The 22375-nt window shown below is 54.7% G+C and overlaps 1 protein-coding gene across 8 annotated transcripts in view; it reads right to left on the minus strand.

The window, feature by feature from the left end:
* DGKZ (diacylglycerol kinase zeta) overlaps positions 1 to 22375 on the minus strand; it is a 96818-nt gene that overhangs the window by 14823 nt on the left and 59620 nt on the right. For 6 of the 8 annotated variants that reach the window (XM_039533564.1, XM_039533567.1, XM_039533570.1 and 3 more), the window contains 23 exons: positions 21748 to 21843; positions 19965 to 20042; positions 19551 to 19607; positions 16418 to 16486; positions 15829 to 15900; positions 15387 to 15503; positions 15227 to 15298; positions 14739 to 14834; positions 14385 to 14467; positions 13722 to 13782; positions 12779 to 12892; positions 11895 to 12035; positions 11034 to 11112; positions 10512 to 10567; positions 9494 to 9556; positions 9154 to 9227; positions 8936 to 9047; positions 8127 to 8326; positions 7403 to 7503; positions 6976 to 7055; positions 5586 to 5630; positions 5195 to 5264; positions 1353 to 1393 (listed from right to left, as the gene is read on the minus strand). In XM_039533564.1, coding sequence (XP_039389498.1) covers positions 1353 to 1393; positions 5195 to 5264; positions 5586 to 5630; positions 6976 to 7055; positions 7403 to 7503; positions 8127 to 8326; positions 8936 to 9047; positions 9154 to 9227; positions 9494 to 9556; positions 10512 to 10567; positions 11034 to 11112; positions 11895 to 12035; positions 12779 to 12892; positions 13722 to 13782; positions 14385 to 14467; positions 14739 to 14834; positions 15227 to 15298; positions 15387 to 15503; positions 15829 to 15900; positions 16418 to 16486; positions 19551 to 19607; positions 19965 to 20042; positions 21748 to 21843 — 1977 coding nt within the window. The remainder of the gene's footprint in view (positions 1 to 1352; positions 1394 to 5194; positions 5265 to 5585; positions 5631 to 6975; positions 7056 to 7402; positions 7504 to 8126; positions 8327 to 8935; positions 9048 to 9153; positions 9228 to 9493; positions 9557 to 10511; positions 10568 to 11033; positions 11113 to 11894; positions 12036 to 12778; positions 12893 to 13721; positions 13783 to 14384; positions 14468 to 14738; positions 14835 to 15226; positions 15299 to 15386; positions 15504 to 15828; positions 15901 to 16417; positions 16487 to 19550; positions 19608 to 19964; positions 20043 to 21747; positions 21844 to 22375) is intronic. The other 2 variants (XM_039533571.1, XM_039533566.1) reach the window with 1 other exon arrangement.

A 22375-nucleotide genomic window follows, 5' to 3' on the forward strand; every position in this document is an offset into this window, starting at 1 on the left:
ATCTTTTGTTTCCTCCTCTCCTTGCAGAGTCTCTCTCAGCCATTCCTGCTCCTGGCGTTCTCCTCCCATTGAGGATCAAGGTTTCGGGTTATTTTTCTCCCAGCTGCAGGATCTACATTTCCCCAGGCTGAGTCTCACTTAGTTGTTTCCTGCCCATGTGTCTAACGACTCTGGGTTCCTCTGGATTTTCTCTATCCTCTCTAGGGTTTACAACTCCTCCCATTTCAGTGTGACCCACTGGTTGCATCATGATCCTCTTTCTAGATCATGAACGGATATATTTAATAACACTTGAGTTTACACCTGAGATCAAGCCCTGCAGGTCCTCATGGACACCTTCCTCAACTCAATACACTGCTATTTATCACCATCCTTCGTTCAGGTCCTTCAGGCACTTTCCAACCCACATCTCAGCATTCCTAGCCAAGCCAACTTGCATTCATTTTTCAAATAAGACTGTGAGACGCTGATCCTAAGTCTGGGCTATGTCCCAGCCCCTTTACATCATTCCAACAGCATAATGCTCCTGCTGCCCAGCCAGATCTCCCTACTGAGAATAACCCAGTATAAGGTGGATTTCCCAGTGAGTAGGGCCAGCAGCATGACCCTCTGCTGTCCCCAGGAGTAGGGGTATATCTAAGTGAGGGACGGGGGGTGTTTGGTTATGCTCTAAGCTCTAGCTATTCTGGAATGCCAGGTATCTAGGGTGCAAGTTAGAGCAATCCCTGGGATCACTCTGGTTTACGATGGGGGCTGAATTAGCTTCCAGCAGCCTCATAGTCCAAGTGGTGCAGCGGTGGCTAAAGTCCCCTTTGCCCTCATGTCCTGGGCTGTGCGGAACCCAGAATGGGGGCCACAGTCTGAGATACGTTACTTGCATCCAGTTATATCCAGCGATTGCACTGCCTCCATCCTCTAACTTTGTGATATTATCAACCAGGGCAATGAGATCGGCATGGCAAGGCTTCTCAATAATCCTCACCACTGCCCACTGCTCCCGGGGGGGGCATTATCCTCCAGACCCTTTGTCCGTTTCTCCTCTCAATATTTCTTCCATTAATTCACTAGGACAGAGGTTGAAGGAGATGGTGAGGCACCTGAAGCATCCAATACCAGATGATCCCAGGGGTGCCTGACTGCAGAGGGCAGAGCACCTCTATTTCCCGGGGTTTACAACCTTCCCAGGAAATTGTATCCCCTTGTCCATAATGTAATCACAGGACTTGGGCAGCATGGGGACAAAGCATACAAGCAGTGGCCCTTGTGCATGCATGTGTCTGCATGTCTGAACACACATGTGCTGCTGGTCAAGCGTAGCTGCACAGTCCCCACAGTCCCGAGGCTGCACTCACCTGTGCGCGGTCTATCCTGTAAAATCGATCAGCTGTAGTTGCTGAGAGAGAGAGAGAGAGAGAAAAACACAGTGTGATTCCTGTCCCCAGAACCTGGCAGGAGACCAGGGGGCAATGGGACTGTCTATAACCACTGCATTCCACCCCTGGGCAACAGGAAACCGTTCAGCCACCTTACAATCCCTTGAGTGAGTGCACCCATGCAACAGCAGGGAAAACAGTTAACTCTTGACCACAGATGACCCATCGACTTCCACAATGTGCCCTAAAGACACAGCCGTTCTCTTCACAGACTACAGATCGCAGCACGCAACATCCAGCCAGACTGAGCAACCAGCCCTTGTCCTAGGCCCTGATCGCCATTAGGAGCAGGAGAAGCAGCAAGGTAAGGCAGGACACACCTGGCTACCTTCAGGTTGCTGGCCTGGAATTCCAGCTTTCTGGGGATTTTCCAGGCCACCTGACCTGCCTCCTGGGTCTCCGGATTTTTGGTGCTGACTCTGTGACACAGACATTGTACAGAGCAGAGCCTTGCCTGAGCGGGCTGTGGAGACGACAGCCCATTGCTTACATCAGAGGAGAGATTATCCCTCATGGCCTAACATCCCTCATGGCCACTTTTATTGTGACAGAACAACTGCGGGGACATGGAGCAGCCCAGATGGAGAGCTCAGGCCTTTCTGTTCTCCACTCCCGGGGACTTGGTGCCACTACACCAGGGGTTCTCAAACTGGGGGTCGGGACCTCTCAGGGGGATGCGAGGTTATTAAATGGAGGGTCTCCAGCTGTCAGCCTCCAACCCAAAGCCCGCTTTGCCTCCAGCATTTATAATGGTGTTAAATATATAAAAAGTTGTTCTTAATTTATAAGGGAGGGTCACACTCAGAGGCTTGCTATGCGAAAGGGGTCACCAGTACAAAAGTTTGAGAGCCACAGCACTACGTGTTTACATTATTGACTAGGGCTCATCGCAAACCAGCACCAAGGCTCCAGGCCTTCTGTATTATCCCTGGCCTTGGCAGACCACACTTCCCCAATGGGGCATGGGCTGGACATTGGTCCCTGTCCCCCAGGATGGCAGCAGTCTAAAACCAGCACCCAACATCCACTCTTCCAGTGGGGGCTAAGAATTGTACCCAAGCCGGTACCCAAGAATTGCACCCAAGCGGGTCCACAGTCTGTCCCTCTGTCCTTGGATGCTTGTTGCTGTCCCTGCTGAGCACCAGCTCAAGGGACAGAAAAGCCTCACATTGATATACTGGGGCAAGAGGAGCAGAGTGGACTGGGGGTGTGTTTTGGAAGCACTTTGCAACTCTGGGATGCAGCTGGTAACTATGAAAATCACAATCAAAATTCCAGCGAGGTGAAGGGGCTGAGGAGGGAACGGGGGCTCCTGAGCCTTGTTTCAATGTGGTGAAGAGGGCCAGGACAGATCAGGGTTACTGGGCTCAAGTGGTTTATGGGCATTTTCTCCATGGGCTCTGTGCCCCCCCACAGGGCTGAGGACTGCTGCCCAGTCTGGGGTTGCTATGGCTGTGCCCTAAAGGGACTGGGGAATTCTCTCTAGGAACAGAACAAGAATAGTGGGGAGGGGTGTCCATGACACAAGCCAGAGCAGATTAGAGGAGTGAAAGAGCCCCGTTTATCCTGTCCCTGCAAGAGATTTACAGCCACGGAGCTGCTAACGAAGGTCTGTAATTCAGCCACTTTAATGAGCCTGTGTCACCTTTAAATGCAGCTCCAACCTCTTTCCTGGCACATTTTCCTCAGCGCCGAATTTGCTGCTGGGAAACCAGCAAAAGGAGGAAATAATCCACAGCAGCAATATCTGGGAGCAGGGATCATGTGAGAGGTGCATGCAGTGGGGTGTCTGCCCCACCCCCGCCGGGTGGGACCCCACACTCCCAGGAGACAAGGGACAGCACCTCTCTCACTGGAATGAACCTAACTTGGCTTGGCTCTCCACCACCGGCCAAATTCAGGGGGTAATGTCTGCACCTCTGCTGGGACTGCTCCTGGCACACACCCCCCTCCTGGATGACGTGCCAGTGATGGGGCCAAGGTGTGCTCCTGAAATCAGAGATTTGGTGGGGAGCCTGGAGGGAGGCAGAGCCAGAGGGAAATGAACATAAGGCAAACAGGGAGAGCAGCAGAAACTCCAGAAGCTTGATAGGAAATAGCAACCTTTCCTCACAGCGTCTGGGACAAGGCTCTGGCCTTTTCATTCCCCTGGTCCCTCCAGCATCTCCCCTGGGGTGGGGTCAAATGCTGGTCTCCCCCTTGAACCCCAGCTTGTCTGTCTGCGGTCAGGCTCCTCAGGTGGTGCGGCTGGTGCCCAGTGAGTGCCTGGTGCAGGCCTGCTGGCTCTGAAGATCAGTGCAGTGCCCTGCTTCGTGCCCCTGCATGAGCTTCTCCCTGTGTGTTTGGAACTTGCTCCAGCACCATTACGAGGGCACAAAAGCCCCTATTGTCCCAGGCTGTGGGGGATTCCCAGGGAATCGCTCAAACCAAAAACAGAGACACCAAAAATATGCTAGTAAAAGTGAACGTGCAGCCTGGAGCTTCAGGAACAAAGTGTCAACCTCGGGCGGGGGCGGAAAGGGGAGAAGGGGCTGAGAAAGGACCTGGAACAAAGCTGTGTTTGTAAACAAGTCCCCACTGCTTTGCCTCAGCACCCGGGGGCTCCTGCAAGCACAGCAGGTTGGGTCACAGGCTCAGCACATCAGGCACTCTCCTCCTCCTCCTCAAGGCACCAATGTACAGCCTGTAATTGAAGGAGATGTACAAACTCCCCCTGCAGCAGCTATGCTGCTCTGTAGAGCATCTCCTGCTGGAGAAGCTGCCACTGCAGCAGCTCCCTCCTGACCAAGGCTCCGACACTATTCACTGCGGTGCCTCCTGCTGGGAGAATCTGGGACCAATTCTCAGTTTTCACCTTCCCTCTCCCCGGTCCGCTTCCCCTCTGGCCCACACTAACTTGTCATTATCGCACTGGACTTATTTTTCAGGCACAGGGCTCCTAATTCACTTCTCCCCCAACCTCCCACGCTCGGAACACTTAGTACAGGGCTAGGAGTACTCACTTGCTCTATTAAAGACCACAGTACTATTTGTAGTTAGGAAACTCTCCTTGGAAGCCATTGGGCTGGAGTGCCACTGGTAGTCCTCTCCCACATACAGAGGGAGAATAATGGGCCCTTCGGACTGGGGTAGCACCCCGCGTACTGGGGAGGAGAAGGCTGTTTGCACGAAGAGGCCAGTCTGTGTCAGCCAGGCACAGAATGTAGCCAGTGGCTGCGCCCAAAGCCCACTCCCGACGGGCACAGAAGATTCTGCAGTGCCTCCCTGAGGATGCGTTCCCAGCCCGAGGGAGCCCCCTGTCGGTCAGACACAGGCATAGCACCTCAGCCCAATCCTGGAGAGCCTGCTCCATGCACAGGCCAGAAGGAAGGACTGGAGGCCAGGTGTGCTGTTAGCAAACACTCCACACCTGGCAGTCTTTGCTGGATTCACACGACCAGCGGCACTGGGCACAGCTGCTGCTCTGGGGGCAGGGGAGGCACATTCCCTCAGCTCAGAGCTGCCGCACTCAGGCACCTAAGCAAACTGAGAAAAAGGTAATGGGGCAACTGCTTGACTGCTGGGGAGCCACATGCAGATAGCACCAGGCCGATGGAAATGGTGCCATGGGGTGAACCAGTCAGTATATGTCCCAAGGAACAAGCATTCCCAGAGGGCATTATTGGTCTGGGACTTTTGCTACATCCCTAGAGCGGATCAGAGCTCGACCCCACCTCCCAGGGCAGACCAGTGCTACTGTACTGTATGGAGAGGATACTCACAGTCTAAGAAACACCACTTGGGAGACAGCTTCTGGGATGAAAGTGTCTTTAATTTGGCTCCATCTCCTTCCTGCACAGAGAGAAGAGAGTGACGTTTCCCAGCTCCTCGTTGTTCCCCCCAACCTTTCCTGGGTTCGTTCCTGCACTGGGCGTTCAGACAGGCTCAGATTTATGGCCCTTTGACAGAAGCGGTTTGCATCCAGGCGTGGCACAGAGACAGTGAGGCACAGGGGGGCATGGCACAGGCGGTGGAAAACACAGGCATGGCATGGGGTGGAGCTGGAGACAAATATGCCAAACTCACTGGGGAGGTGTTCAAACAAGCCCACAAGATTGGCACCATGTACATGACAGAGACCCCCGGCAGGGGAGGGAGGCGGGTGATACACACCTGAAGGAGCAGGCACTGTAAAGAAGAAGGGCATGGAAGAAAATCCTGCGAAAAGGGAAGGGGGTGGGTTACCACCTTCATTCAGCTGCCCCCCTTCTGTCTCTCAGAGCCTGTTCTGTGCCCCCTCCTGTATGATGAGCCAGCCCCTGCCACCGCATGTAGCCATCCCGGCCTATGCATTCCCAGTACTGAGCCCCCACTGCCCTGCAGCATGCAGCTGGGTTCAGAGTTTAGTGAGGACGTGCTCCAGATGGAATGAGAAATAGGGGAGAAAGGCAGCAGCTGAAACCAATAGCTACGTGTCCCAAGCTGCCCAGCTTCTGTGTGCTCAGACATGTCATCTAAAGCATCAGCCAGGAGACAGGCGAGGCCACTCTCTAGAACCCCCACCCCTTCCAGCTGCAGGAACTTCCCCATGTTGTGGCCATAGTTGCTTCCCATGACTTTATGAGAGGGATGGCACTGGGTAAGGGCTGAGATGCTAGGCTCTCACCTAACCCATCATCACGGTTGCCCAGCCACCTGCCTGCGAGTGTCCCCCCTCCTGGGCACCCGACTCAGCCACTGCAGGGAAGGGTCCATCAGAAATGCAGAGACAAGAGAGAGAGGGATAGGCAGGTCCCTTTATGCCAGCCTGCCTAATGTGCTCTGCAATTAAACATGGTAGATTGCTCCTCGCTCTGTGGTCATGGATTCAAACTGGACAGGGATCCTGCAGCACTTCCTAGGCCACAAGGAGCCCACTTTCAGGCTGCGCAAGGCCCCTCCAGGCGAGGCAAAATCCCTTCCAGGAGGTAGGGAAGGAAGCAGCCCAGGTACTGGGCTAGTGCAATGTCATCGGACACTCCCTCCAGAGCTTCCCGGTCTGTGCGTGAGAGGAGAGCTGGGCAGGGGAAAAGCATAAATCCACAGGCACTGGAGAGAGGCAGAACTCTCTGCCCCCCAGAGGTGAGGGCTGAGAAGGAGCTCACAATAGTGCAAGAGGGGAGAGAAAGGGGCACCTGACACAGGGGAGACTGACTGCAGTGTACCCAGGTTTGGGGGAAGGACTAAGATCTTGTGGAACATACTTCAGGGCAGGACAAAAGCCTTCTCTTTCCACCTGCCTAGCGGCCTCTCCTTGCCCAACACCCTGGGGAGGACTAGAGGGCAGGGTGAGCAGGATGGCGAAAAGGGGAATAGTGAGGCCAATACACGGGAGCTGTCAGACTCAACAGATCAATGATCCCTCTAGCCTGGGATCCGGTCTCCATCAAAGGCCAATGCTGGATGCTCAGAACGCCATCTGTGCGAGGCTACAATAACCGCGGGTCAGGAGAGACCTCTCCAGAGCCTGCCTCCCCTCAACGATCAGTTCCCCCCATCTCCCACGCCCCCTGCAGTGCCTCACCTCCTGAAGCCTCTCGATGTGGGTCCGACAGACCTCCAGGTCACTATCTCCCGGAACCACAATGATCCCCAGGGGCACAGCTGAAAGCAAAGCACAGACATCTCAGGGAGCTGCCTGCTGCCAGTCGTCCCCCCAGTCTCTGGGGCCCTGAGACAGCATGGCCACTGCCCAGTGGAGGACAGCACCAGAGACATGGTGAGAACAACAGGGCATTGCCACTTTGTATAAAACGGGGCTGACCACAGCCACCCACGGAGACTACAGCTCAAGCATGCAATACTCCATCTGCAGACCATGGCTTCATTACAGCAGAGCTGCGGCTGCCCAGAGCTGCCCCAATGGCCCAAAGTGCTCAAGGAGGCCTCCCCCATCACCCCCTAGGATAGCACACTCCCAAAGCCCCCAGGCACCCGGGCTGGTCACTCACAGGCTTCCTTGAGCTTCTCCTTGTCGTAGTGAAGTGCCTCATAGTCATGCATGCTGATTCGGTTCACCCGGATTCGCAGCCGCTCGGGCACTGGTTGCTGGCTGCACGCAGGCAGGAGGAAAAGGGCAGGGGTTAGAAAGGGAGGCCCTATAGATGTAGGCAGAAGCTCATAGCTACAGTAGCCCAGCCTCCTCCAGCAAGAGGCAACTGAGGAAACTAGGCAAGAGCACTGTCTTAGGGAGCTCCCAGCTAACCAGTACTTCTCTCTCCCAGCAAGTGGTGCTGTAAGCAGAATGGGAGGAGCACTGGTGTGGCAGGCTAGGGACATGGGGTGATGTGCCCACCCATTCCAGTACTTGACTCCCCCAGGGAGTGGTGCTGCAGGCAGTGTGTCAGAACCCCTTGCTAACCTAGTCCCAGCAGCAGGTGACAACAGTTAAGGCTTCATTTTCTGCAGCGGATGGCTGCCATAACTCAAGCCTCCTCTCACTCTCCTTCCAGTGTTGCCCAGAGGTCCTTTGGAAGACTCCCTGCTCATGCCTCTTGGAGGCAACTGTGAAGTGTGAAGAGCCGGGAGAGGCCACCCAGAATAAATGGGTGAATAATGCCCTCTTGGATTGGTACCACCCCATGCCCTGCTGCTGTGGAGGCGAGGAACCGATCCAAATTGGACAAGTTGCTGGGTTTGGGGCCCCCAGGGCTGCCCTGTGCCAGGTGAACGTACTCATTGAGCAGGGGCATGGAGTTGCGTCGCTTGGTCTTCTGCACCATATTGGCCTGGTTGCGCAGGGAGATGTGAATACAGGAGGGTGCCAGCTTGCACGGCTCCCCATCCACCTGCATAGGAATGGCCTTGGATGTGGTGAGCATCACCTCCCGGCACTGGTGCAGCCGCTCTCCATGTCCACCCACCTGCAAGGCAGCCTGCAAACAGAACCAGGGTTACAGTGGGGCTGCTTGTAGTGAAAAGGCTCACGGCCATACCTCAGAGCAGCAGCATCCAACACCAAGTGGAATCACAAGCAAACTGAGCTTGGAGGGGCTCAGCTCAGTCCCCAGGGAGAAGGAATCCACAAAGACCAGCACACGCTGGAGTCCTCGCAGGTGTCTCAGCTCTGGAGAGGCCCTGGGTGGGGAGGCAGGCGAGAGGATGCAGTGGCACACAAAGACCCCAGCAAACAAGGCTTATGGTGTTTGAATTCTCTCCCACCACTAGCCACCCAGGCACAGGCTGCAGGCTGGTGAGCGTTCTAGGGAAGGCTGCTCTGCTGTCCTGCACACAAGGCTCTGCTGTTCCTGGCAGAGGTCCCCCCAAGCTATACCTGGGGGTGCACCTCCAGGGTCCTGCTCCTGACTACACTGAGCCATGCTGGCTGCAGACTGGAAGGTCCCACAGGCTCAGAGGATGGGTGCCGCCTGGAGCCCTCAGGCACAGCTGGATTTCAAGTCAAGGTCGCAGGGTCGGGAGCTGTGGGTCAGGCAGGGTGCAGGGCAACAGGGCCAGAACCTGCTGCAGTGGCTGAGCTGATTTACCAGGGATGTCATGGTGAAGCCGATGACCTCAATGCAGCCATCGTCATGGCGCTGGGGCTCGAAGTCATGGTGCTCCCCAGGGTTGCCCCAGGGCATGGTGCCCGCACAGTACCTGCAGAGAGACAACGGGAGCAGAGTATTACCTGGGACCAACGGGAGGGCTCCTCAAACACCGGGCAGGGAGCTGCTCAGCATCCAGGCGTGCAGGAGCCACTCACCTCGGAATGTTCAGAAAGACAAGGCACTGGGGCTTCAGGTCCTGGATCTTGGGGGTCAGGTCTGTCCCATCACACTGAAAACAGACAGACAGACAGACAGTCAGACACCTAGGCTGGCTGCAGGAGAAGGGCCCAGCCCTAGTATTTTGGGGGGAATGAACTCCCCATTTTGAGTGAGAGCTGTCGCCCTGCAGCACCCAAGGAATGTCCCTCATAGTGCAACAGCTGCTTCAGCCGCTGCGGTACCAGTTACTGTTACCCCAAAGGAACAATGCCCTGGATTCACCAGTCCCCACCGCTCCCAGGGAACGATGCCAGCCCCTCCTCTCCAGACACTCACCACCACTTTGACGTGCTTCGCTAAGTCTTTGGAGCTGCCCGTAAGAAAGTCGGAAAACGCCGTCTGCCAACACAAGGGACAAGGTTAATGCCTGGAGACCGTGTCCCTGAGCAGCAGCTGGATCGCATGGACCCTTCATGCTCTACTGAGTCTCAATTCAAGCCCCCGAGACTCCTGAGACTGGGCAAATCCTCTTCCAGGCCTCATTGCACCCTCTGCAGATTGGCCCTCATGATACAGTGCTGCAGATGCTCCTCACTCCTGACCGGGCGCACCCCATGATAACCCAGCTCTGACAATGGACTTCAGTCCTAACTCGCAACTCCCCCATGTCCAGGCCGGGCCTCCAGGAGCAGCTGTGATCTAGGGCTAGGGCACCTCCTTCTCCAGGTGGGACACAGTACTGGGGGCACAGAATGCAAGATCATTCTCTGGCTGTGAGAAAATATGGCCAAACAAAAGCTACTGGGCCCAATACAGGAGCAAGACACCAGGCTCCTCAGTGCGAGACAGTTATGAGAGGGCACGAAACAATATGACATGCAGCCTAGGGTAACACAGCTAATTCTCCAAACCCAGACCCTCAATGGGAAGGACAGCTCTGGGAAGAAGCAGCAACCAAGACTCAAGGGGAAGAACAAATTAGCCAGGGGGCTGCACTGCGATAGGGTTGGACAAAGGCTAATGCAACCTGGAGACTGCATATGCAGAGACCTCATCCCAGGGCAGGAAGCAGATAATCACCCTCTAATGCAGGTCTAGAGAGGTCCTGTCTGTGACACTGTTTTTGGGCCTGGGCCCCTCAGTACAAGAAGGCCAGTGGGAGGAGTTCAGAGAAGAGTTAAAACAATCATCATGGGGCTGGAGGGACATACTGATGGGGAGATTAAAAGAGCTGAGTCCTTATAGTTCAGACATCCCATTAGTAGCTACCCAGAGAAAGCAGCTTTGGAAATCTCTAAGAGAAGCTGGAGCTTAGACAGACAGTGCTCGTCTCCAAGGAGTCCCACACACTCACCCCAGCATAGAACATTTTATTCCGAAACCGGCTGTTAAATTTCTCTGGATTGGCCTCTAGGGAAAAAGAAGAAGAAGAAGAAGAAAAAAAACCAAGACGACAGATGTTAGTGTCATTCACTCACTGCCAGGAGCAACTCAGCCGCCTGTCGCCCCAGCCTCGCTCTCCCAGGCTCACTAACCAACCTCCCCCAAGACTCGCCAGCTGCCTCTGCCACACGCCTGGGTTTCTTCCTTCCCCTCCCATTCATTCACGCACACTCTGCAGCTTCCTCTCCCCTATCTGGCTGTTTCCACACTCTTCCTGGTCAGTTCCCCCCACCCTCTCCCCAGTTGGTTCTCTCTTTGCCATCTCCCTACCACAAAGGCGTTTCAATTGACCAAGCTGGGAGCACTCCCAGGTTACAAACCTGCTTCCCCCATTCACCCCCACTCTAAATCTCAAGATTCTCCCACTCTGCAGCCCGGCCCTGCAGCTCTGCGCAGAGAGCACCAGCCAGAACCTACTCCAGCCCCCACCTACCACGAGATTCGTGGAACTCGAGTGTCACGCGAGCATCAAAGCCGAGGCTGAAATAGTTATTGAAGACATCGAGGGGAAGCTGAAAAGGGAAAAAGAGGAGGCTGAGAACCGTGGTGCCCAGACATGGGGCTAGGAACGTAGGGTTACTGCAAGGGAGAGACGATACTTCACTAGCCATGTACAGGGACCACTGCCAGCAGAGGGAATAATTGAGACAGAGGCAGCTATTGGCCTGAAAGAGGGATATACTGAGGGGGATGGAATAGCCCTTTCTGCTGCCGTGAGCACATCCATGCTCAGCCCAGGCTTAGCATCCACACAGGCAACTGGGATGCAGTGTCCAGCCCAGATCAGCACCTAGGGTGGAACGGGGTGGCAACTGCAGTCAGTGGATGCTTTCTCTGTGCCAAATGCACCAGGGGTTGGGGCCTGTTTCCCCAGGAACCTTCAGGATCCCCAGAGAGGGTTTTCCAGAGAAGCAGGGATGTCTCCTCTCCACCAAACCCCATTCCAGCTGCTCAGTCCCCCTTCTTACAGGGTCACTGCTGGCTCACCAAGCAGTCAGACGATCTCTGCTCCCTGAGACACTTGCTGTTCTCAGGGTCTCTGCGCCAAAGGAATGGTCTTCTGCTTGCAGCGAGTCCTCCAAGTCTCTTGCAGACCTGCACCTTTGGGCCAGCTCTGGCTGCCACTAGCCCCTGGGGCTGCTTCTCCCAGATGGGAGGCAGGGAGGGGCCTCTGAGCCATGAGGAGAGAAAGTGGAAACGGGGGGAAATAGTCCCTGGGGAGTCAAGTGCTGCCTGAGCTGGGGACAGATGGAGAATGCTGGCCCATGGTGGAGGAGCTCTGTTCGTCGCTCACCTTGTCTGTGGCCGTCTCGTCTTTTTCCTCAGGGTTCACCTCGGAGTTTGACTTCACCTGGAGATTCCAGCGGTCGAGCTGCACAATGTTTCCCTCCTCCACGTGAGAGAGGATCTTTGACAAGGGCTCGTCCGTGTAACCCTATGGGCCAAAGCAGAGCTCATTGAGCCACCCAACCTGGCTCCCCTAACCGGAGAAGGGGTGGGCAGGGCCAAGTGCCCCAAAGCAAAGAGTGGGGAGAACACAGGGCTGGGATTTGTCACTGTGTAACCTGTAGCCTAAAAGGCTCCATCTCTGTGGGTGTTTTCCACAGTGACTCCCAGCCCACCATTGCAGCTTGCCAGGTGGCACAATTAGTTACTTCTCCCAAGGGGGTGGATTCCTATTTACAGCTGATGTCATTGGTAGGGGCAAAGGTGATCTGGGGAGAAACCAGGCCTCTGGGTGATGCATACACCACAGGGATCCCCATGTGCCAGCCACAGGCCAATTCCAGCCCCGTGGCATCTATGCCACATACCACATCTCCAGCATGTAGCCCTTACCACATCCAGCCACAGCCACCCCTCGCTGCACTCACCTCCTCTGCTGGGAGCTCTTGGGCACACTGTGCACGGCTCCGAGATAGCAGCGCATGGAGTGCAAGTGGGAAAGCTCCCCACGCCAGAGAAAAGAGCTCAGCTCCGCCCCCCCCCCACCCTGACCCCGGGGGCTTAGCTCCACTTCTCCCACACACCAAACCTCTGTCCTGCCATCACAGCTCAGATCCCTCCTCCCCTCCAACCACCTGGGCCCAAGCTCGGGAGCCAGTAGTACCAGGGCCCTATGAGTGCCCCCGCCCAGGGCAAGTACCCCTCTCCGCCCCCTCCTCCCGAGTCACTTACCCCGCCCCAGTTCAGAGTCCTGGCCAGGTCATTCCCTGTCCCCAGAGGGAGGATGGCTACAGGAGGAGGGGGATTCAGACGTAACTGGTCCAGGATGGAGAGGATCCACCCCACCTGGCCAAACAGGACAGACACCAAAGAGGCAGCTGGTTACTTCAGAGCCCTACGAGGTGATCAGCTTGAGGGGGTAGAGAGTGTTACCAAGAGCCAGAGACGAGGAAGACATGGAGACTGGGCCCCCCAACTTCCCAGCCACTACGGGAGATGCTCAGCCAATAACCGTCAGTGCTCCAGAGGGGACAAACCACATCCTTCTACCCAATGTTCTGGGGAAATGCCTGCCCCACCCCAAATGGCAAGTGAGTGAGGCTCCCCAGAGGTGGCATCTCATGCAGTTAACAGCCTGTTGGTGCCCTAGTATGTGTCAATGCCCCTGTACAGTGGATTCTGCCAGGACCCATGGGGCTGAGAATCCCCACTGCTATTTGCCCCGACGGCTGATCAGCCCCTTTCTATACCTAACCTACACTGGGAGCGTGAGAGTTAATCTTCCAGGAGTGCTGCAGACAGCTTAGATGGGGGAAGCCTGAACTCACTCTGGTTCCCAAACTTTGCCCAGCTGAGGACTGTGCCAGCAACTCGTCAGGAGCTCAAGGGATGCACCTATATGGCATCAAAAGGAGACCATTGCAGCTGCCCTCATCTCTAGTATGGAGACATAGACCACAAGGACTACTGGCCCCAGCACACCATGCAGCTAGCTTCTGAGATGAAGATGGAGCATGGCATGCTGGGACCTGTAGTCACAGGGGGCGGTGAGCCATATTATAGAACTTGGGGGACCCATTTTGCCCACCTCTGGATTAGAGCAAGGGGTTTGGATCAAGGCACCAGCCACATCCCTTGATAACTCAGTGAGAGCTGAGAGGTCAGGGTCACTCACCGTGCCATCCCCCCCACACGCCAGGATCCGCAGGTTGTGCACTTTCCGATACATCTCCAGCCTGCAGGGAAGCAGAAGAGGGGGTCAGGGAAAGGCGGGAGAATCACCGAGACGCTTGAAGCTGGGAATGCACCAGCCAGTGTTTGCAATGGGTTCCTCTCTCAGGCTGTCCACTGGAGGAGTCACAACCTTAGACCCCTCTCTTCACCCTAGAGCTTCATGGCATTTGACACATTGTAATTAATTTATCTTCACAGGCCCCTGGAAAAGGAAGCCAGGATTATTATCCCCATTGTACAGACTGAGAAACACAGGTGTAGAGAGGGAATGGGATTGGGCCCAGGTCACAGAACAGGCTAGTGACAGAGCTGGGAATAGAACCCAGGAGTCTGGCTCCCAGTCCTGTCCCGTAACCATTCAGCCATCCTTCCTCCTGGAAACACAAGGGAGCCAGGACTGACTGGGAAGTGAAATGGGATCAGTCCCCAGAGACACTTCCCAGGCTTTGAACTTGCAGTAGGTGTCCAGCCACACAGCTCTTCCCAAGGGCCTTTCCTAGAGCATCAGTCCCTCACTAGCGGCCAGCTGGAAGAGAAGGGGCCAAGGCTCCTATTGGGGGAGACAGTGGGAGAAGGGGATGGGGCTCCTTGAGTCAGTACTCACGCCTCTTTGGGGCCGCCCTGGTTGAGATCAAAGACTTGTCGTGGGTTGAGATACCACATGAAGGACTGGATGATCTTGGCTCCCTAAAAGGATGAAAGACTTCAGAAAACAGTATACAGACAATCCCGATGGGGTGGTGGGGGGCAGGGAGGAAGCAGAGTCTTAGACAGAGGTGATGGAAATCTGCAGTCCTGGGTAGTCAGGCAAGGCCTGGCCTCAAGAGGAGATGCCAGGGAGTAAGTTGCTTCTGTATTTGCAGCTGAGACATCACCGAACATGCTGGATTCTCAGCAGTTGGGATAAAAGGCCTCCATGGAGCTGGCTATCCAGGAACACGTCAGGAAATGTCCCTACCTGATTCCCACCACTCTTGGGGTTCACAAACACCAGCAGGGGCTTCATGAGTGGGGCTGGCGTAGGCTTGATGACAAAGGGTTTCCATCGCCCCTCCTGCAAGAGACACCACAACACCATCAACAAACATGGGGAAACACAAGCTCTTGCCTGCACCGGAAATTTAAAGTTACTAAGGTCTAAAGTTGGAGACAAAATACTGAACAAAATACCAGCCACCCCCAGAGCCCCAGCACCGGGATCCACCCCCCAGGGCCCTAGCACTCCAGTGGGAGTGGGATCCACATGCCAGCCTTTCTGTTCTCTTTTTAAACACCCCTTTGAGATACCTTACAATTGCAAATCACCCTCATATCCCAGCACCTTCCCTCCACCTCATTTTTCTCTGCTCCATGTCTCAGACCATACCGTGACCAGCGATCTTCCTTCTCCAACTCCCACTCCCCGCCCCCGCCAATTCCCAGTCAACACAGGCCTCATTCTCTGACCTCTGCCCCCTTTTTGCTGGATTTCCGCTTGAACGACGTCCTCTTCTTTTTCTTACTGGACTTCAGTGGATTCTAGCAAAGGAGAAAAACCAGGTCAGCAGCTGCCAGTTGAGCAGGAGCTGCTGATTAAACAGGAGCAAAGCCTGAGGGAGTGACTCACCTGGGGGCGTCGGACCCGCAGAATCCAGGTCGGCGGGACTACGACAGCAGCATGAGCCCCCAGCGAGCACGGCTCCTCGATGCATTGCAGCATGAAGCACGACACCTTACTGTGATACTGCGAGGGAGAGAGAACGCAGCGCTCGATTGCTGAAGCCTGGCCTGGGAAGCCCAGCTCTGAACACTCACAGCACCTCTGCCTCCAGCAGGGAGCGCTGTAGGAAATGCAGCAGGAGCCTAACAATGTGAAAGCTCCCAACAGGAGGCATTGCAGGGAAACGGCGGGAACCCTGGCTGTGAGAGGCGCTCCCAGCTACTCCAATCCCAGCCTCTCTCAGTAAGAGGTGCTGCAGGGTATGGGGCAGGAGCTTCCAGCTTGCACTAGAACGTACCCGGCCATCAGAAGTCATTAGGCCATTAACTCAGGGTAGGGCTGCACTCACCGCTTGTTTACACCAGGAACAGCTGATGGCTACAATCTCCTTGCTGTGAAAGGCAAACTTCTGCTGGAAACCCTGCAGAGGGAAGGAGGCGGGTTGTGAAGCTCCTGACAACTCTCCGCAGTGCAGCGAGGGGCACACAGGAAGGGGAACAGCAGCTCCCCAGCTACGGCAGATGTTAGCCACAAGAGTCCTTCTGCAGCCAATGCAGCTCAGGTCTCAGTTGGACAGTTCCCCACCCACAGCCCTGGCATGAGGGAATTCAAAATGTTTGGGACAAGCATCTCTGGACCCAAGGGCAAGGACCCAGCCAAAGGTGCCTGTGGTGGGGGGAGAGTCCCTCCAGAACAGATTGGGAGATCAGTTTGTGTGGAAATCTGATGACTGGATGAACGTGGGGATTGAGAGAGTGCTGTCTGTGCTGCCAGTAGGCGGCAATGTAGGGAATGGTAGCATCACTGACTGCGAGGGGGCTGCCCCTCCCAGCAGGGCTTGTGTGCGTCCTGCTCCAAGTGGTTCCTCTCTACGTTCCCCACACCTACCACCTTCCCTTTCCCTGCCTAACCTCGGCTTTTCCTTCAGCCCTTCTTACCTTTCCGCACTGCCGGCACTTCCCTTCCTGGCGTCTCCGGTGCACCCAGTGATGCCGGACGACTATGGGCTAAATGGAAACACAAGGGCCAGGTTCAAAGAGAACGCAGAGAAAAGTACGGACATGATCCTGTTAGCACACTCCTTGGCTGGGACCCAAAGTGGCCTTGCCTCTTCTCTGGCCCATACGGAATGGAATCCTCCTCTGCAATCTCTTTAGTACTGAGAGGACACTGCAGAAGCCCCTGGGAACATCTCAGCCCAGACACTGGAGAGGTTCAGAAGCACGAGCACTCAGCTCTGGGAGAGGCCAGGGAGATGAAAGCCCAGACAGGGTACCTGGCATCTCAGTCAGGTGTCTTATCCTCCAGTGCTGCTCTCAACAACCCCCAGGAGAAACCCATGTGGGGAGGGGAGGAGGAAACCCTATCATGAGGTGCACGTCAAAGGTTTGTTCTGGTACATTTGGGGGGCAAAGAGAACACCCAGGCATCCTTCACCCTAAACAGACAGCATGTTTGCATCATGAGAAAGGAATCTCAACCAGGCTTGGTTGAAAACGCTGGAGAGAACTGTGGGTGAGATGAGCTTCTTTAGACAGGAGGGTAACTTGTTCGTTATGTTTAGTCTCTAGAAAGCGTATTGTGATTTTGTATTATACGTAACCATTTGTTTCCAATATTCTCACTGTCACCTGACTCTCTGTTCTTTGGTAATAAATGTATTCTTGCTTTCACTGGGAATATGTGTAAGTGCTGTGTGTTTAGCAGAGCTGTGTAGTCAGCTTTGGGACAACAGGCCTGATAATTCTGTGAGTGTCCAGTGGAGCAGGGGCTGGACTCAACAGGGGATGCTTGGAGGACAGGGAGGTTAGGGTGTGCCTACTGCTAACCTGCAGAGAGAAAACAAGGTCTGCAGAGGCTTGGAGGGGAGTGTTTGCGTGGCTGGTGGAGTCAGGGAGCTAACACACAGCAGGCACAGACAAGACTTCCTCACCCTAAGGACAGGCAACAGCGAGGTGCCTCACAGCCCTGGGTACCCTGGAAAGTGTCACAATTATGACGAATAATCAGAAAAATAAATGCTGTGAATCCACGCTGCCTCCCCTCAGGCAAACCATTTCTCTGCCACAGGCTTAATGGAAAACAGATGCCCCACCTAGCTCACGGTCACAGAAGACACACTGGAGACACCTGTGGCCCTGAACACAGATGACGAAGGCAAAGAGCTGAAACTGCTGAGCTCCAGACCACATCAGTCACTGAGGAAAGAAATTAAGTTCCTCCGAACTCCCTCTGCTCACCCTGTTCTCCCAGCAGTCCGACTTAATCATGAGTGGAGCTAAATCCGTATGCCGATGGTCGGCCAGCACGTGCTGCCTGAACTGGCGCCTCCTCACGCTGGCAACAACAGAGTGCGGGTCATTCAAACACAGCCATCTTCTCTGTGCCTGAGCCTGGGAGCCCCGTGGGGCAAGGGCAGCTCGTTCTGTGACAGGGGACCATCAAGCACACTGCTGGTCCCTAACGGTTACCGGGATGGCATGTCCACCCTCCCCAGCCAGGGGAGTAATTTTAGGGAGAGATGGAAGAAGGAGGCAGTACATTTCCCCCAGCTTGTACTGGGTGGTGAGGAGGGGGAAGGGGTGCGTCTGTTTAAACACAGCGTTTCTTCTCTCTTCCCCACCGTTTTACTCCTCCATCTGGAGGGGAGAAGGAAGCAGCACAGGGTGGGGAGCACAGGAGAGTCCGAGTTTGCTGCTTAGTCCAAGAGCACTCTCTGGCCCCCCTTGCTGCTGAACAGCTGCTGTCCATGCAGTCACACCTTTGTTTATTCTTCCTTCTCTAGGGTCTGTTTCCTACTGTACAGTGGTTGGAATGATGAATTCTGGAGGGTGCTTTCCTTATAGCACCGTCGAGGTCTGGGATCTAACCCCTATTTCCTGGTTAAAGCTGGTAAGGTAAGTTTGAGGGATAAGAGAGCCCAGATACCATAATGATGGGCACCTTGGAAACAAATGGGATTAGGTTCTCTATGGAGACCGCAGAGGAGAGATCCTCGGGTGCTTCAAAGCTAGTGCAGTAGCTGTTCAGGTGAATCCCAGGTGTGTGTATTCCCCATGGAGATCTCTGGCCTATGTCCTACCAAAATCTCCTCTAGACACGTCTGCTAGTTTGGAACTGCCTTAGGACTAGTTTGTGTGGATACTCTTCAGTTCCCTCCACCCACAACTTTCAGCACCACGGAGAGCTCCATATCCCTAGGGAAGGCACAGGGTGCTGTTGCTGGTCACACCCCTGCAGCACAGAGGTTTGCAGGAGAGCTCCTGAGGGGGCATGCAGACATTTACTCCTTCCTGGGTGGCACTGTAGGGCATACTGGAGAGATGGCAGCAAGGGGCACCACAGGGAAAATGGTTTAAAGTGCTACAGTGCACGTTTAACCTGTCCTGGACATAGCCATGCAGTACAGACTCCAGGGGACAATCCTGCCCTGGCTGGGAGAGATGAAGTAGATAAGACCTACCAGACATACAAGCCAGAGTCCTCACAGGTAAGGGGTGCACAAGAGTTAAGCAGGGGCAAGTTCAGGTACTGTGGCAATAAGTGCAGCTAACCTGGGCTGGGCGATAGAGCAAAAACGCAGCTCTTCTCCCCAAACTCCACACAACCTTCCAGGAGGCCTGCAAAAGTTCAACTGTTTTCATTCTCTCAGGGCCAGCACCAGATGGGCTGAAATTCCTCTTGGGAAAGGCTGGCCTTGAGGTGTCTTTGGCCCAGCCTGGCAGGCCCAGGAGCTTCTGAGAATGCAGATCAGCAGCTGACTGAGCAGAATCGGATCTGCCCCTGAATGATCTGAGATTCGCCCCATATTAGCACCAATCCCGTGCAGGTGCATTTCAAAGAAATGCCCCACAGGATGGGTGACTGTGCCTCTTCAGTGCCCAGAGGTTTCACAAGTAGCACAGACTCAGGGGCTCCTGCCACACTTGAAAATGCCCAGACTTTCTGCTGCTTCCACAACAAATCAAGCTAAGCCCTTTTCCCGGCATCCTGAGCCCTCTGCCACCAAACTAGAAGGGGATGGGACTTCCTCCTGGCAAACACAGCAAGCAGTCCAGCTGAGTCACTCACCTCCCGAACGTTCCTTGATCCCGACTCCCTGAAGGAAGGTTTGCAGCGGAAATTTATCTGCAGATTTAACACACATAAGGGAGGCAACAGTGAAACCATCTACTAAAAGAAGCCTACTGGAGTCGTGTTCAAAATGTGGCAGGTCTGGGAGCTTCCTGAGACATTTGATGCTTATCTGGGATCCTCATCCAACCCCCTAACGAAGGAACAATTCACCAGCCCTTGGGGCTAAAATGCCCGGAGATCTGCTAAAAGTCTGTTTCCCCACTAAACTGCCCCCTCAGGAGGCACCTGCCTGTCACGACAATGGTTAGCCAAAGCACACGGGGTTCAGTGCTGGCCCCATGTTGTTGCCCAGGTAAGGGGTAACCAGCAATTCAGGCCCAGGAGCGGCCTGTGTTGGGCTTTACTCACTTTCTCCAGCTGTTCTATGCAGGGCGTATGCACTACAATTTTGCAGGCTGCACACTTGCGTCTGGTCAGAGGTTTCTGCTGAAAAAGGGAAAAGTCCCTATGTTAACGTCAGTATTTATTTACACTCTGGAAGCCTTGGAGCTCCACTCACTCCTCCTCCACTCCGAGGCGGGCACTCCTGAGAGCGAGCAGCTCAGTACGCTGCAGAATGGGAAGCCATAAGGATCACCGCAGGTAAAAGCCTCCTCCCTTGATCTGAATGCCCAACCCCCAGCCTGCCTCAGCCCTGCCCTGGGGCAAGAGGCAAAGGCACTCTCCATTGGCCAATCACTCAATCTCTTCTGACACTGGCACCAGGCAGTCAATCACTGCCACCTGTGGCAGTTTTGGTGCTGCTCATCAGGCTGTGACCCCAAGCTCATTTCACCCAGACCAACGAACATCCATCAGATGGGCACCATCCTCAGACCCCAGCACTCGCAGCTGGACCTGACCTGCACTTAGAGAGGGATGGCTGCAGCATCTACGAGGGCATTGCCCCTATGGGCGGCCCAGCCTTCTGGCTTTCACTTCTTGGTTCTTCTTTTTATTGCAAGATCCTTCCTGGAAAGTTCTGGAATTAAATTCTCTCTTGGGGCATCTGGGGTCACTACAGCCACTCACAGAAACTCGGTATCAACTCAGCCAGCTGGATCCTAGCCACAGAGATACCCAGAGGCCCTGGCGCCTGCTGCCCACTCAGATGCAGCAACTTTCCAGACTCAAAGCAGCATTAGCAGCAGGCAGAGTCCAGAGCAGAACATTTTCCATATCCCTCACTGGCCCCACAAGTGTTAACCCCTTCTTTGTTGGACCCCAGAATGCCTGAGAACTTCCACTGGGGTTCTCACAACAAATTTTCGGTGGGCTCAGAGTGCGGCTCAATTTTAGGAAAAACTCAATAAATATGCACATATACATGTCCAAACCATTGTAATTTATTTATGTAGGGTTTTTTTTTGCAGACACAATAATAAAAATAATGTATAGTTGTCTCTATTCTTTATAAACAGAACAGAAACACAAATAAGGCGCATAGCATGTTCTTGTCTTTTTTCTCGTTTCTTTTGCATTTCTGGTTGCTTTTTTTGAGGGTGGGGAGGGACTGGCTAGCTACTAAGTCTGCTGTGAAAAGTGATATTAACTAACATACAAATATCACTTTTCACAGCAGACGTACTCCGTTCCGGTAAGCCTGGGGACAAATTAAGCCCGGGATAGGAAAGTGGGTACAGAGGCAGCAGGTGCCAGGGGCACTGGGAGAGGCAGCAGGGGGGCAGAGGTGATGATGGGGGCTAAGCTTGGGGCTAGAGCCTGCCACCGCAGAGTCAGAGAACGGAGAATGAAGCCTCACGCACAGGGGATGGGGCCTGGGGATGGAGTTCAAAGCCACATGGGTGGAACCTGCCACCAGCCACCCCAAAGACTGAAGCCTGACACACACACCCCCGCCCGAAAGTGGGGAACTCACATTGGCTGCCTGCTCCTCCAGCTTGTGTCTCCGCAGAGAAGGGCAAGGCCCAACCATTGATGGCAGCCCTAGGGGAGGGGCTACTGCTTTGGGCCCCTCCCCCATCACCACCCAGCAGGCTGTGGCCGCAAGAAAAGACCTTGGTGGCTGCATTTGAGAAATGCCAGGCTACTGAGTGCAGAAAGGGATCCCCAGGTTTTTCCACTAGATGGCAGCACAGTCTTGTATCTAGACCAAGCCGAGCTGATGACGGGGTCACTGTGTCTGACTTACCAGCATTTTGGCCACACAGTTCTGTTCCCCTACATAGCAGAAATCCCCAGAGCCGCTGGTCTCAAACCAGATGTGCTCCCCGTAGATTGCAGTTTCCTGGAAGGCACAAGAGATACATTGTACTTCTCCAATGGGCCACAAGAGTCCCCAAACTTTCAGGGCCTGGCCTTGGATCCCAGCAGTCACCTCCAACATGATGAATATCCTGTTGACCATCCCAGACCCACAATACACTGCTACAGAGCACCGCTGTGATCACAGGCTGCACAGAGGCCCACTCTCCAGAGTGAGGGCATATCCAGAAAACCTGCCCAAAGCTCCCATCATGGCACAGAAGTGTCAGAAATGTAGAAGTACTGCCTGCAGGATGCTATCCTGTCTAGCTGTAAGCAATGGGGCCGTCCAGGAGAGGATTCACCTCATTACTAGGGAGTTTTCCTGAGATTCAGCTTACATGTTCCCCTCACTTACCGTCACCCGCTCCGCCCCAGCGTCCCATCCAGAGGTCTGCACCCCTCGCTCCATTACTGGCAGACTGTCACGTCCCCACTCACGCATTGCTGAGCTGAGCTGGACACATCTCTCCTCACAGGTCAATCCCTTCAGCCCCCTGACTGTTTCTGCTCTT

This window comes from Mauremys reevesii, linkage group 4, assembly GCF_016161935.1.
Source record: "Mauremys reevesii isolate NIE-2019 linkage group 4, ASM1616193v1, whole genome shotgun sequence".
Lineage (NCBI taxonomy): Eukaryota > Metazoa > Chordata > Testudines > Geoemydidae > Mauremys > Mauremys reevesii.